Below are 13,484 nucleotides of genomic sequence, written 5' to 3' on the forward strand. Positions count from 1 at the left end.
TCGTGATGAGCTGACCCTCTCTGGAAACGGAGCCCCCCCCCCCCCTTTGTAGCTCAGTTTCATTTATGAAATAATGGTGTCCTGAATAGTGCTTCCTCAGTTTCTTTTTAGTCTGCGTATAATGACCCGGCCCTCTCTAGAACTGGAGCCCCCCCCTCTCTGTAGCTCAGCTTCATTTATGAAATAATGGTGTCCTGAATAGTTCTCCCTCCGTTTCTTTTTAGCCTGCGTATAATGACCTGCCCCTCTCTGGAAATGGAGCCCCCCCCCCTCCCTCTTTGTAGCTTGGTTTCATTTCTGAAATAATGGTGTCCTGAATAGTACCTTCGTTCGCTTCTTAAGCGTGGAAGTGCATTCTTTGAGTAAATTGCAAAAAAAACATGATAATTGCGTCGAAGTTATCAGTGCTTCAGGAAAAAGACCACCAGAAAACATGCATTTTGGTGGACGTTTGTTGACTTTTGCATAATTTGGTTGTTTTTTGCAATTTACTCTCTTTTTTGAATGCCATTGGTTGTCGAGTACTGAAAACTCTGAAGAAAATATTTGAACAAGCATCTCGGCACCGAGGTAACATAGAGGATTCAGTCTCGTGTCCTAGCTTTTTCTGCATCTTGAACTTGCGTGTTTATGTTGCAAGTGTTTGACCTTCTGCTTATCTGGGTTAGTGTTCAGGCCACTCGGAAGTGGAATATAACATGTATTCACCGTCTTTTGAAAACAAGGCTTGCTTTGCCTGAGAAGTCCCAATGACAAACCACATCAGATTACATTACATTTCAGAAACAAGAGCACTGACCAGCATTCACAGGGCATGCGGTCTTGTCCACAGGCCAAGCACAAGGAGATGAAAGACCGACGTCACCAAAGAATAGTACTACTAGTACATGAGTTTTTAGCTAGAGCAGCAGTACATATTTCCAAGAAATCATAACAATTATAACCTTCATTTCAGCTATATATATATAGTAGTAGTAGCAGCAGCAGTAGTATTGAGGAGGCCTTTGTTGTTCCTCAGTGTGGAAGGCCGGCAGCTCTGCCGCAGAGTATGGCGTTGGTGGGGATGCTGTACTCGTTGGAGAAGCTCTGCTCCGCCGTCCAGACCCTCAGGTACAGCTGCTGGCCGAGGTACTGCCGGTCCCAGTTGGCCGACCTCAGGTTCCACATCCCTTGGTTGTCCAGCGACACCAAGATCGCCGACCATCCGTTCGGATACACCTGATGGATGAAGCAAATTGCAAATGTTCAGAGTTCTTCTTGAATAGCCAAGAATTTCATGGAATCGATTATGCCTGCTGGAATTGGAATATATCATACCTGAACAGTATGCCTCGCTTGCGCGTCGACCAGGTTGTAGTTCAGCCGCTCATTCTCCGTCCACTGCCCATTATCGCCGTACCTGAATCAAGTGAGAAGATCAGAAATGAGTTGATGTGCATAATGTAATCTGAATTGGTTCAAGTTTCAGATGGTATTTAAGCCGCTGTAGCTTACCCGACGACCCAGAAATCATATCCGTCAAGATGCCAGGACTGCATCTCGTTCTCGGTGTTCTGGAACACCACCTCCACGAACTCGTGCAGGTTGAGCCTCACCACCGGCGTCCCGGGCCGTGGTGCCCCGCCGTCGGGCCGCTCCGGGACACTGTCCCATTCGATCACGTTTGCGATGTTGTAGTTGTCCAGGAGCTTCAGAGGCGTGTCCGGGACGACGAACGAGACGCCGTTCACGGCGTACCGTCTCTGCCCAGCGACGACGGCAGCTGAGCTGGCCAAGACCAGCGTCCTCGACGTCTGGATGGTGCCGTAGTGGAACGACCCCTGCGGGTTGGGCCGCGCGGCGCTGGCCGTCAGGTTCCACCGCAACGACCTTGCCTGGTTCATCGACCACTCGCTCTCCTGCTCCGGCGGCCCTGCCGGGAGCGGGTCAGGCGCCATGGAGGTGGCGCTGCTGTAATGCAGCGTCCCGACCGCCGTCAGCGGGCTGATGTCGGCCGGGTTGAACCGCGTCGACGCCACCATGGCGTAGTCCATGGGCGGCTGGTCGAGGGTGACAAGGAACGCCACGGACTGGCCGACGTGCACGTCCAGGGAGTCGTAGACGTTCTGCACCGGGTGCGTGCCTTCCACCTCCGCCAGCTTCAGAGAATGGCCCTGGACCCGGAAGTTGATGGACGTCTTCATCCCGACATTGGACACTCTCAACAGATAGGTCCTCCCTGAACAACAAAACCAAGACTGTTACAAAAGAATTTTCATTTTCATTACCGGCCGGTTTCAGAAGAGAGATTATGAGAATGCTGCCTACCTTGGTCGCCCACCAAGGTGGCTGAGGGCATGCCGTTGATGAGCAGCGCGTCCGGGAACGGGAGCGGCGCGCCGGAGTCGAGTGTCTGGCGGAGCTGGTCGTGTCCGGCGAGGTACCAGTCACCGACGAGGAGTGTGAAGTCACCGGCGGGGGGCGGGTAGGGGACGGGGATAGCGGGCCGCTGGTAGACGTTGAGGGCGCCGAACCCTCCGGCGGCGCGGTGCAGCGCGACGGAGGGGAAGTAGGTGAAGGTGCCGATCTGGTCCTTGGCCTGGAACTTGTAGGTGTAGTTGGCGCCGGGCGGGATGGGGCAGTTGGTGCCCGCCACGCCGTCCTGCCATGAGTTCTTCCGCTGCTTGATCCCGTTCCTGCATTTTGCATTCGCGTTTGCAAGTAGAGACTAGAGAGTGAGCAAGAGAGAGAGAGAGGAGGAAGAAGAGGGTGGCTGCGGCAGCGAGTAATTGAATATACGGACGGACCATGTGATGAGGAACGGCTCGTCGAGGTTGTTGACGACGTTGACGATGAGGTTGTCGTTGGTGACGCAGTCGATGCGAGGGCCCGGGAACTGCCCGTTGATGAGGATGCCCTTGAACAACGATTACTGGTCAGTCAGTCAGTCAGTCCAAAATTTGTTTTCCTCACCGATATCAGTATGGACTATTTATAACAGGAAATTTTACTGTATCAGTAGTAGTAAATTGCAAGTAAAAAAAGTGAAGAAATTTGGGTCGAAACTGGCATGAACCAACATTTTGGCGAATTTGGGCATGAAAAATTCGGGAAGCACCCAGAAACGGCAGAGTGAGGAATTCGGGTACCCCCAGCCCCAATCTATGTAGCAAAATGCAGGGAGGTGACCACCCACATTGGTAGTAGCGAGCGTACCTGCTGGATGGCGCCGAGCGGGTTGATGGGGCCATACGTCACAATCCAGGTGAAGTAGCGGTAAGGGTCATCAGCGCCGGCGAGCCTCGCCGCCATCGCCGCCAGGAGCACCCACCTCGCCAATGCCAGAGAAGCCATCCTTGGCATGGACGGCGGCCCGGGAAGAACCTCTAGATCTGGAACGAGTGAGTGGAGTCGCAGAAAGGGAAAGAGAAAGAGATGGCTCTTGTAGCTGGAGCTGCTAGCTTTCGCCGTTCGCAGCAGTGCTCGTGCTTTGCATTAAGAAAACGGAATTGGAATAGAAGGGAAAGTGAAAGGAGCTAGCAGGTATACGCGCATATGGGATGGGATGCAAGTTGCCGGGGAAAGGAAGGGGTATAAATGGAGGAGGACGGCGGGAGTAAAGCGAGCTGGGAATGCGGGATCGCCGCGTTGAGCTGCGGCGGCAGGCAGGCAGGCGAGGAAGAAGACAGCTTGGCCCGAGCTGTCCCCCTCCTCTGCTCTTTTCAGTCCACGGTACGCTCTCGGCTGCTCACTCACTCCGGTCCGGTGTGAACGCAGCTGTGCTGTCCTGGCTCGCCCGTCTGCTAATTTCCTACCTTAATCGTGGATGTGCGGTAGTATATATATACCGTGTACTCGCTGCTGCTGATATAACTGCCGGTAAATGCAGAATTCGAGTGCAAACCTTTCATTTTTCTTTCCTTTCTGTGGGGTGGGTGGAGTGGTCGGTCCTAGCCCTAGGAACATGCACTGCATGCATGCTACGGCTAATTCCGGCTTTATAGACACTTTCGGATTCAAATTCACAGGATATATTACTATATACTTCAACTGCCCGCCGGTTCAAAGTACAAGTAGTCAGTGGTGGAATTGTATATTTGCACAAGGCCAAGGTGCTACCAGGTTATGGATGGCAACCACTCGGACCCTCCATTTTTTTAGAAAAAAAATCCGATACGTTCGTATTCAATTATGACAGTACAACGAATGCAAGAAATAATAAAATTACATCCAGATTCGTAGACCATCTAGCGATGACTATAAACATTGAAGTAAGGCGAAGGCACACCGCCGTCATCGTCCCTCCCTTGCCAGAGCTGGGCAAAACTTGTTCTAGTAAAATTTGTTCTTTTCATAACTCGTAAATCTCATGTGTTTGAACTAAGAATTTCACATGGCAATAGAACAACACCCTCTTAACATCTCATATACTTCTCTTTGATATTTTGAAACTTTCAAACATGGTTTTCACAAAAGTTTCCTTTCAAACTAGGTTTCCATGTAATATTCTCACGAGCCCCTGCATCATTCCTAGGGGCTTGGAGCAAACCACTTCTTGGACTTACTAATCCTCTCATTGGTGAGGCAATGGCGATACGAGAGGGGGTCATCGTTGCAGACCGTCGTGGCTTCGACGAGATAGTGTTGGAAACGGGCTGCGTGGAAGTGGTTAACCTCTTGAACACTAGCCGTGATTCCTGTTTAGTTGTGGCACCCATTTCGCAAATTGGAGGTAATAGTTTTGATTTTTCCTTGTAATTCAACAAGTATCTAGATCAGCAAACGGTCATGCACATATGTGTGCCAGCATGCTGGTTAGTTGGATAGGATCGAGAGCTGGATCGATGGACCTCCTGGTTTTCTGATAAGTAGCCTGCTAGCTGACTGCTCGGTGGACGGCTTTGTTGAATAGAGTTTCCAAAATTCGCCACAAAAAACAACACTAATGGAGTAGTTTTTACGTTTATCCCGTGGAAAGTGTTGTGTGTCTCCATCACTATTGGTCTCCTTAATATCTTCATTACAATGTTTCCCAAAAGAACCTAATGATTCCATTAACTGGAAATCATCCCTTTTTTCTTAGTTTTACTTTGTCATTGATTTTCTTTTCCTTCTTAGTAGGGGAAAATTGTAAATGACGCTAAATGCTAGTAGTCCGCATATAAGATTTGTTTGGAGTCAAACTACGCAAAGTTTGATCAATTTTGTATTAAAAAATATTAACATCTACAGTATTAAAGTTGTATAGTATGAAATTTAATTTCAGGATGCACCTAATAATATTATTTCCGTATGTGAATGTTAATATTTTTTCTATAATGTAGGTCAGACTTTATATAGTTTGATTCCAGACAAATTATATGTGCAGACTAGAAAAATATGAAAGGGGACTAGATATCTATGTGTACATTAGCATGAGCTGAACAACTTCTCTGGAAGACGCTTCTTCTCTGCAACAAGGAAGAAAGCTTAGCTTGGAAGAAAACCAAACCAAAAGAGTATCCACACAAGGCAGCGGCAGTAAAGAGAAAAGGGAACCATCCAGCGTAATACTACTCTACATACGCAAATCATTCAGATTTTTCTTTCCTTTTGGTATAAATAACGCACACGAGCTTTCTCCTAAACAAACTAGCCAAATTATACGGTACGAGTCTAAAGTCTAAGCTTTACTGCAAGAATGACGGGCAAACATTCGTTCTGAAAGAATACTACGTACAACCATACTCTCTTGTATAAACAATCAATCGTCGTAGTAGCATGTTGTTTTGTCCACGTCACACAGCCCAAAGAATGTTCGTCCGTCGGCGAGAGGAGCGTCGACGACAGACTCGCCAACTGGCAGTAGCAATGTAGAATAGCAACGTTGCATATTTTGAAAATGTCACTCAATGACCCTCTAAGATGGCAAAATATATGTAACGCGACATATTTTGACCACTAAATATGTGTAATCTAGTTCCAACTAATATAACTGAGCTTAAATATGTGTAATCTAGTTCCAACTAAATATGTCTAAAAAAACTTATATTTAGAAACGGAGGAAGTAATATGCATGGTAAGTTGCTTTTACTATACGCACTTCAAAATTACATTTGGCACATATCGGCTGAAATATATTGTTCTTTCACATCTTGTTGTGGCTCTTCTATTGAATCACTTCTCTTCTTTGAGGAACAGTAGCACGTTGTAAACACTCTTTAGATGACGCCATGGCCTATAAGTAAAAACGCACACTTATAAAGTGAAGAAAGCAATAAAATATTATTATTTAATAACGACAACTCACAAAAACAAACTCGCCATATTAGGTATGTCCTTGAACTATTTTGTCACAACTTTATTTCATTTCTAACTACCATTTTGCAAACCGAAGACAAACAGGCGTCCGGACCACTGCCACGTCCACTTCTGACTGCCTTGCCCCATAATTAACCCCTCCTTTGCCCACGTGCTCTTCCCGCCGAAACAGTCAGCATCGCTTCAAAGCGTCAGTGCCGCACTCATGCCCGGCCAAAGCGACGCGACCTCTCATTGTTGTCGGCATTGAAGCGGCGCGCCGGCCGAGCGCCACCCACGCCGCTTCCCGGTGCACGTGATATGTCTCCGCATTCAAACGACGCCGATTCGTCCGCCTTCCTACATTAAACGTCGCGGTTCTCGAGGAACCTACTCCTACGTCACCCATGCGTCTGCCGCCCACCATTAACCACACCGCAGCGGCTCATTGCCATCCGTCCGCTATATAAACCCCAACCCCGGTCATAGCCACATTCATCCTCCTTCGATGCCTTTCTCTTCTCTGCACCATGCCTGCCATGGCCTCCTCGTGCTCCAAAGCTCTCTGGGACACCCTCTGCTCATAGAAGAAGAAGGAGATGGCCTCCATTCCTATCGACTGTGTAGGATCGAAAGTATGTCTAGAGGGGGGGTGATTAGACTACTTGACCAAATAAAAACTTAACCTTTTCCCAATTGTAGTTCTTGGCAGATTTTAGCTATTGTAGGACAAGTCAAGCAATCATCACACAATTCAAGTAAGCATGCAAAGAGTATATTGGCAGCGGAAAGTAAAGCATGCAACTTGCAAGAATGTAAAGGGAAGGGTTTGGAGAATTCAAACGCAATTGAAGACACGGATGTTTTTCCCGTGGTTCGGATAGGTGGTGCTATCCTACATCCACGTTGATGGAGACTTCAACCCACGAAGGGTAACGGTTGCGCGAGTCCACGGAGGGCTCCACCCACAAAGAGTAACGGTTGCGCGAGTCCATGGAGGGCTCCACCCACAAAGGGTAAGGGTTGCGTGAGTCCACGGAGGGCTCCACCCACGAAGGGTCCACGAAGAAGCAACCACCCATGAAGGGTCCACGAAGAAGCAACCACCCACGAAGGGTCCACGAAGAAGCAACCTTGTCTATCCCACCATGGTCATCGCCCACGAAGGACTTGCCTCACTAGCGGTAGATCTTCACGAAGTAGGCGATCTCCTTGCCCTTACAAACTCCTTGGTTCAACTCCACAATCTTGTCGGAGGCTCCCAAGTAACACCTAGCCAATCTAGGAGACACCACTCTCCAAGAAGTAACAAATGGTGTGTAGGTAATGAACTCCTTGCTCTTGTGCTTCAAATGATAGTCTCCCCAACACTCAACTCTCTCTTATAGGATTTGCATCTGGTGGAAAGAAGATTTGAGTGGAAAGCAACTTGGGGAAGGCTAGAGATCAAGATTCATATGGTAGAAATGGAATATCTTGGTCTCAACACATGAGTAGGTGGTTCTCTCTCAGAACATATGAGTTGGAATTGTGTATGTGTTCTGATGGCTCTCTCCATGAATGAAGAGGAGGTGGAGGGGTATATATAGCCTCCACACAAAATCCAACCGTTACACACAGTTTTCCAATCTCGGTGGGACCGAATCAACAAACTCGGTCGGACCGAAAAGGTAAACCTAGTGACCGTTAGAGATTTTCGGTGGGACTGACATGCAACTCGGTAGGACCGATATGGTTAGGGTTTGGGCATAACGTAATCTCGGTGAGACCGATTACACAAACTCGGTGGGACCGATTTTGATAATAAGCTAACCAGAGAGTTGGTCAGGCAAACTCGGTGGGACCGATTTGCTCTTTCGGTGAGACTGAAAAGTTACAAAAAGGAAACACTGAATTTACATTGCAATCTCGGTGGGACCGATCCGCTCTTTCGGTGAGACCGCAAAGTTACGAAAGGGAAACAGAGAGTTTGCAATCCCATCTCGGTGAGACCGAGATCCCTATCGGTAGAACCGAATTGCTAGGGTTTGGCAGTGGCTTATGACAAGTGAAACTCGGTGGCGCCGGATAGAAAAAATCGGTAGGACCGAGTTTGGCTTAGGGTTTAGGTCATATGTGGATATGGGAAAGTAGTTGAGGGTTTTGGAGCATATCACTAAGCACATGAAGCAAGAGGCTCATTAAGCAACACCTCATCCCTCCTTGATAGTATTGGCTTTTCCTAAAGACTCAATGTGATCTTGGATCACTAAAATATAAAATGAAGAGTCTTGAGCTTTTGAGCTTGAGGCAATCCTTTGTCCTTAGTATTTTGAGGGTTCCACTTTCACATCCATGCCATGCCAATCATTGAGCTTTCCTGAAATAGTCATCTTGGAATAGCATTAGCTCAATGAGCTATATGTTGTTATGAATTACCAAAACCACCTAGGGATAGTTGCACTTTCAATCTCCCCATTTTTGGTAATTGATGACAACATATAGATCAAAGCTTCGACAAATGATAATAAGCATGAAATATATCGTCGCTTTAAGAAGTATGTGACAAGTAAAAGCTCCCCCTAAATTTGTGCATATTTAAAATTTGCTTTGGACTGCAAATGCACAAGGAGTTAGAGTCATGGGTTACTCTTCCATGTCACATACATCTTAGTGGAGCGCTTAAAATGATAAGAATGAAATACATGCACTCATCACCAAGAATAGTGAATGATCACATAAGATAGATAAGATATATCAAGCATGCATAAGTGTAGCTTATGATCAAACACATGATCATCAATGTCTCACGAGCAATGACATAGTATCTCAAGCACTCAAAAGCAAACAAAGTTCGAAAAACCACCAAATAAAACAAGAGAGAATAAAAGCAACACTCTTTCTCGAAGCCTATGATCTATACATTTTCTCCCCCTTTGGCAACAAGTTACCAAAAAGTTCCTAGAAAATGCATAGTGCTAGATCGACGCTCAGGCTTGATCTTCTGGTGGTGGTGGAGTCCGGAGCACTCCAAGGACGAAGCCTTCTGTAGACGTGGTCGGAGTCGAGGCTGAAGTAGATGCTGGAGCTGGTGGAACTGAGGCTGTAGCTGGTGCAGAAGTGGTGACTCTGGTGTCAGCAACTGGCACTGCAGACGACCTCGGACCTCGTGGCACTCTGGCAAAGGCATCAGTTGTAGTCCTGCCTCTCCTCTCCTGCATGTCATCTTGGAGCTGCTCCACTGCAGTCTGAATCTCTGTCACCTTGACATCCAAGTCATAGAACTTTTGTTCCATGATTCTCTCTAGGCTTGCCTGGTTCTGAGTTAGGGTGGCTAGTCCTTTCTCAATCCGCAGGGTGGATGCAATTAGGTAACCAAGCTGCTCTTAAAAATATTCAGATGCCTCCTCTTGAGTTGGCATCTTGGCAGCTTTCTCCTTCCTTACCTTCTCCTTCTTTGCTTGTGCTTGTGCAGACAATGGTTCATTCTCAGTCATAACAACTTGATTATCTTCAAAATCTGGACGGATGGGCAGGTGTTCCTTGTCCAATAAGTATATGCCCGTGCCCATCTTGGAGTTGATGAGCTCCTGAATCTGTGGGGCATATCCACAGCTCCTTTTCTGGCTGCTGCTGTCCTCTTGATTGTCTCTACCATGAGGCTCATCACCTTGAACTTCTGTGGCACATCAAAGATATGTAGTAAGTTGATTGCATGGCCTCTGATCATCTTGTGATCTTCAAACTTGGGCAATAAGGTGTGCCTCAAGATCCAATTGATAGTTGGCAGCCCTGACAGAAGATAATGCACTGAGCCAAACTTGAAAGTATGAAGTGCTTCATTTGGGATCTCCTTGTACATGTTTGACATTGAGTTATGATCCATCTTCTTCTTGGCATAGATATCCAAGTCATCTTCCTGCTCTTCTGGGGCATTGATCAGCTGAGCCCATTCAGCAACTGTAGAGTGGTACCTCGTACCTTCAGACATCCATGTTATCCTACCATCTGGATAAAAATGTGTTGTGGAGTAGAACTGCATGATAAGCTCCTCATTCCACTTTGTGAGCTTCTGCCCAACAAAGTCTGCTACTCCACAAGCATTGAAGCTGTCGTACACTCCAGGGTAGTGTTCTTCATTGTCCTTCATGTAGGTCCAGTCGACCCATCTCATGTCACAAACAATGGGCTTCTTATCAAGCAACACTGTCTCATAGAAGTCCTGCTGTTCCTTGGTGTGAAATCTGTAGTCAACAGCAGTCCTCCTCCTTGAAGCATACGGATCTGCTTCTCTCCACTTCCTCAGCCCTGAGTCTCTCCTGAGCTTCATATCCTCAGCCACAGGATGAGCATCGTTGTGGTCTGGGATCTTGGGCTTGACCTTTCTTAGAACGTGCTTTTCATCATCTTCTTCAGCAGCTTCAGGCACTGGGGCCTTGTTCTTCTCAGTTGCAGGTATGCTCCTCGTATTTCTCTTTGGTGCAGACTTGGGCTTGAAGGCAGCTTTGGGTGCTTTTTTTGGGCTTAGATGTGGCAGCCCTTGATCTTATAGCATCACCCATAAGCTTAGGTGCCTTAGGTGCTGGTGCAGCAACCTCTTCTTCTTCCTCTTCTTCCATGATGGAGGCCTTTCCAAGCACTCTGGCTACGGTTTTCTTCACCCTTTCCTTTCTTTTCTTGCCTTCAGCAGCAACTGGCTCAATGGGAGTGGGCTTCTCAGAAATCTTGGTTGAAGCTCTGGCCTTTGGCATAGGCTGCATGCCTGCTGGCCTTTTGATTTTCATCCCTGGCTTTATGCCTTGAGCTGGCTCAACTCTCTTGGAAGTTGCTTCCTCTTCTGCCACATAGTCTTCATCCTCAGAATCTGAAGTTCTCTTCTTCCTTTGTCTTGTGGCAGCTTTTGGCAGATTGCTAGGAGTACTTCTGCTGCCATCATGTGAAGAACTTGAGGGACTAGTGCCCTCACTCATCTGCACTTGCTGTTCTGACATGTTCTGCCTATCACTTTGGTCTGACATGATGAACAAGCTGACTGCTGACCCTGTGAATAGTTTATAGATGAGGTAGAATAGATGAGCATCACAAAATGCAGAGATTTTTGCAAAAGAATGATCCAAAAACTTAGTTTTAGTTTCCCACTGAAATCATCTCGGATCTACCGATTTTTAAACTCGGTGATACCGAAGCAGTTTTGGAACCTAAACTAGTGAACTCGGTCAGACCGAGTCACAGTTCGGTGGCACCGAGACTGCTAGGGTTTCACAAAGTTCCAAAATCGGTCACACCGATAAGTAATTCTCGGTCAGACCGAGTCTCACTTGTGCAATGGCATAAGCCAAATCGGTGGGACCGAGTTTTTCAACTCGATGGGTCCGAGATGGTTTCGGCGGAAACCTAACCCTAAAATTTTTGAATCAAAACTAATCTACGAGCGCATTGACTGGATATGAGTGTTTCAATCGTGGCAAGAATCATGATGATCACAATGTGCTAAGAATCGGATTGGGGAATAGCACAAAGATCGAGTCCATACCCTAGTTCGGCGGAGACTCGCTACGGCGGCAACGGCGGGGTAGAATTCCGTTGACGGCAACGGAGACCAGCGACTGGAGGCGGCTGGCGGCGAGGAGACGATCCGGAGACCAAGTTGGCAGAGCAGGCTATCGCGTGGGCGAAGGGGTTCGGAGAAATTTCCAAAATTTTGCCCGTGACTATATATAGCCCGACCCTGTCGGTGTGACCGAGTGGAACGACTCGGTGGCACCGAGATGCAAAAATGTATACAGTTGTTGCAACTCGGTGTGACCGAATGGTTCAAATCGGTTGCACCGAGATCGAAAACATAGATCAACTTAATGATCTCGATAGGACCGAAAGTAGGGTATCGGTCAGACCGAGAATCACAAAGAGGTTTTGGAAGTTTAAGTCTATGACGAATCGGGGACTCCGAGCGCTCCTCACATAGAGTGGTTCGAATCTGACTTGATCAAATTTTGTGATGTAGCATGAATAGAGTTTGAGACGAGAAAAGTATAGATAGCTAGAGGAGGTTCTTAGGCATTCTTGTCCATCCACTTGGCAAAAGGAAATAAAACCAAACAATCAAAACAACAAGTGGATGTCCTTGAATGAGTAAAATATGCAACCAGCATGCTCACACAATAAGATGGCAAATGAAATATGTGACAAGGCATGCACAACCAATTCTAGCATCTATCAAGCAATTTGCGATGACAAGGTCATCTATATATGAGTATATTGACTTAGGAGTCAAGTGAGAACACTTTATCATAGGTCATACTCATCGTTTAAGCTCAAGTGGGGTTACCACTTTTACATAAAGCATTGTTGTGTTCACATCTTTAGAGTTGCTTTAGCTCAAGTCTTAGAGTAAAGCTCCCCCTAGATGTGATATCCCCCCTTAGAGGGATGAACTAACCTCAGGTTTTGTCGATGATGACTTCATGTAGATGTTGAAGATGTGGATGCTCAATGTTGATGTAGATCACTTGGAGCTATCCATTTGAGTGAATTGCACTTTCAATACCTACATGGGTTAGTCCCACAAGGAACAAACAAGGATATCCATAGACATAGAGTGATGCACACACAAGATGATGTCCATGAAAACTTTTAGGTTACCTTGTCCCTTGTCTTACCAACAAGAGGGTTTGTGACTCCTTGAACTAGTGCAAGATGTGGAAGTTGATTGCACTTGTTCTTGCCAAGATGATAAGAGTGAAGTATGTTGGCGGAGTCACTCTCAAGAACTCTCTAGTTCTTCTTATTTTGGATCCACACCATCTTGATGGGAATCCTTGGAGTTGTAGTCGTACTTGATGAAGTGGAACTTGAAGTAGTCTTGGGAATCCACTTGACTAAGGTCTTAGGAGCTTCTTCAAATGCATCAATTTCCTCTTGAAGCTTGTCCTTGCCTTTTTGCTTGTAGTCTTGTGGTGGAAGATCATCTTGAGCTTGTGTCCCCTTGAAAGAAGTATCATACTTCTCTTGTTGAGGAACAAACTTTGTCTTGGGGTATTGATCTTCTTCCCACTCAACTCCATTGGCATTGAACTTTCGTTCAAAACCAACACCTTGATTCTTCCGGCGCATTCCTTGCTTGCGCACAATTTCCTCGAATTGCTTACTCCCGGCAAGGCTTTTGTACACTCCTTTCTCTATAATTCCCTTCAATAAGCTATTTTCTTGCTCAAGTGTAACTTGGCTAAAAGAATCATTAGTGGAAT

The 13,484-nt window shown here is 46.7% G+C and overlaps 1 protein-coding gene across 1 annotated transcript; it reads right to left on the bottom strand.

Moving 5' to 3' along the window:
* Positions 1-750: 750 nt before the first annotated feature.
* Positions 751-3,741, bottom strand: SKS17 (SKU5 similar 17). Its single transcript, XM_048700798.2, has 6 exons — positions 3,196-3,741; positions 2,787-2,896; positions 2,308-2,675; positions 1,495-2,218; positions 1,318-1,399; positions 751-1,218 (listed from the first exon to the last, which is right to left on the bottom strand). Exons 1-6 carry the CDS (start codon positions 3,340-3,342, stop codon positions 1,015-1,017), a joined length of 1,635 nt encoding a protein of 544 aa, XP_048556755.2. The 5' UTR covers positions 3,343-3,741; the 3' UTR covers positions 751-1,014.
* Between the last annotated feature and the right edge of the window lie 9,743 nt (positions 3,742-13,484).

Source organism: Triticum urartu, chromosome 2A (assembly GCF_056163025.1).
Source record: "Triticum urartu cultivar PI428250 chromosome 2A, HENAU_Tu73, whole genome shotgun sequence".
NCBI classification, from domain to species: domain Eukaryota; kingdom Viridiplantae; phylum Streptophyta; class Magnoliopsida; order Poales; family Poaceae; genus Triticum; species Triticum urartu.

What these genes read in the sequence shown, in the direction of transcription:
- SKS17 (XM_048700798.2), bottom strand. Translation starts at nt 3,342, where the DNA reads ATGCCAAGGATGGCTTCTCTGGCATTGGCGAGGTGGGTGCTCCTGGCG. An exon ending in GAGCCGTTCCTCATCACATG is followed by an intron (nt 2,676 to 2,786) that starts GTCCGTCCGTAT and finishes TGCAAAATGCAG; the next exon opens with GAACGGGATCAAGCAGCGGA. An exon ending in TATGATTTCTGGGTCGTCGG is followed by an intron (nt 1,400 to 1,494) that starts GTAAGCTACAGC and finishes CACTTGATTCAG; the next exon opens with GTACGGCGATAATGGGCAGT.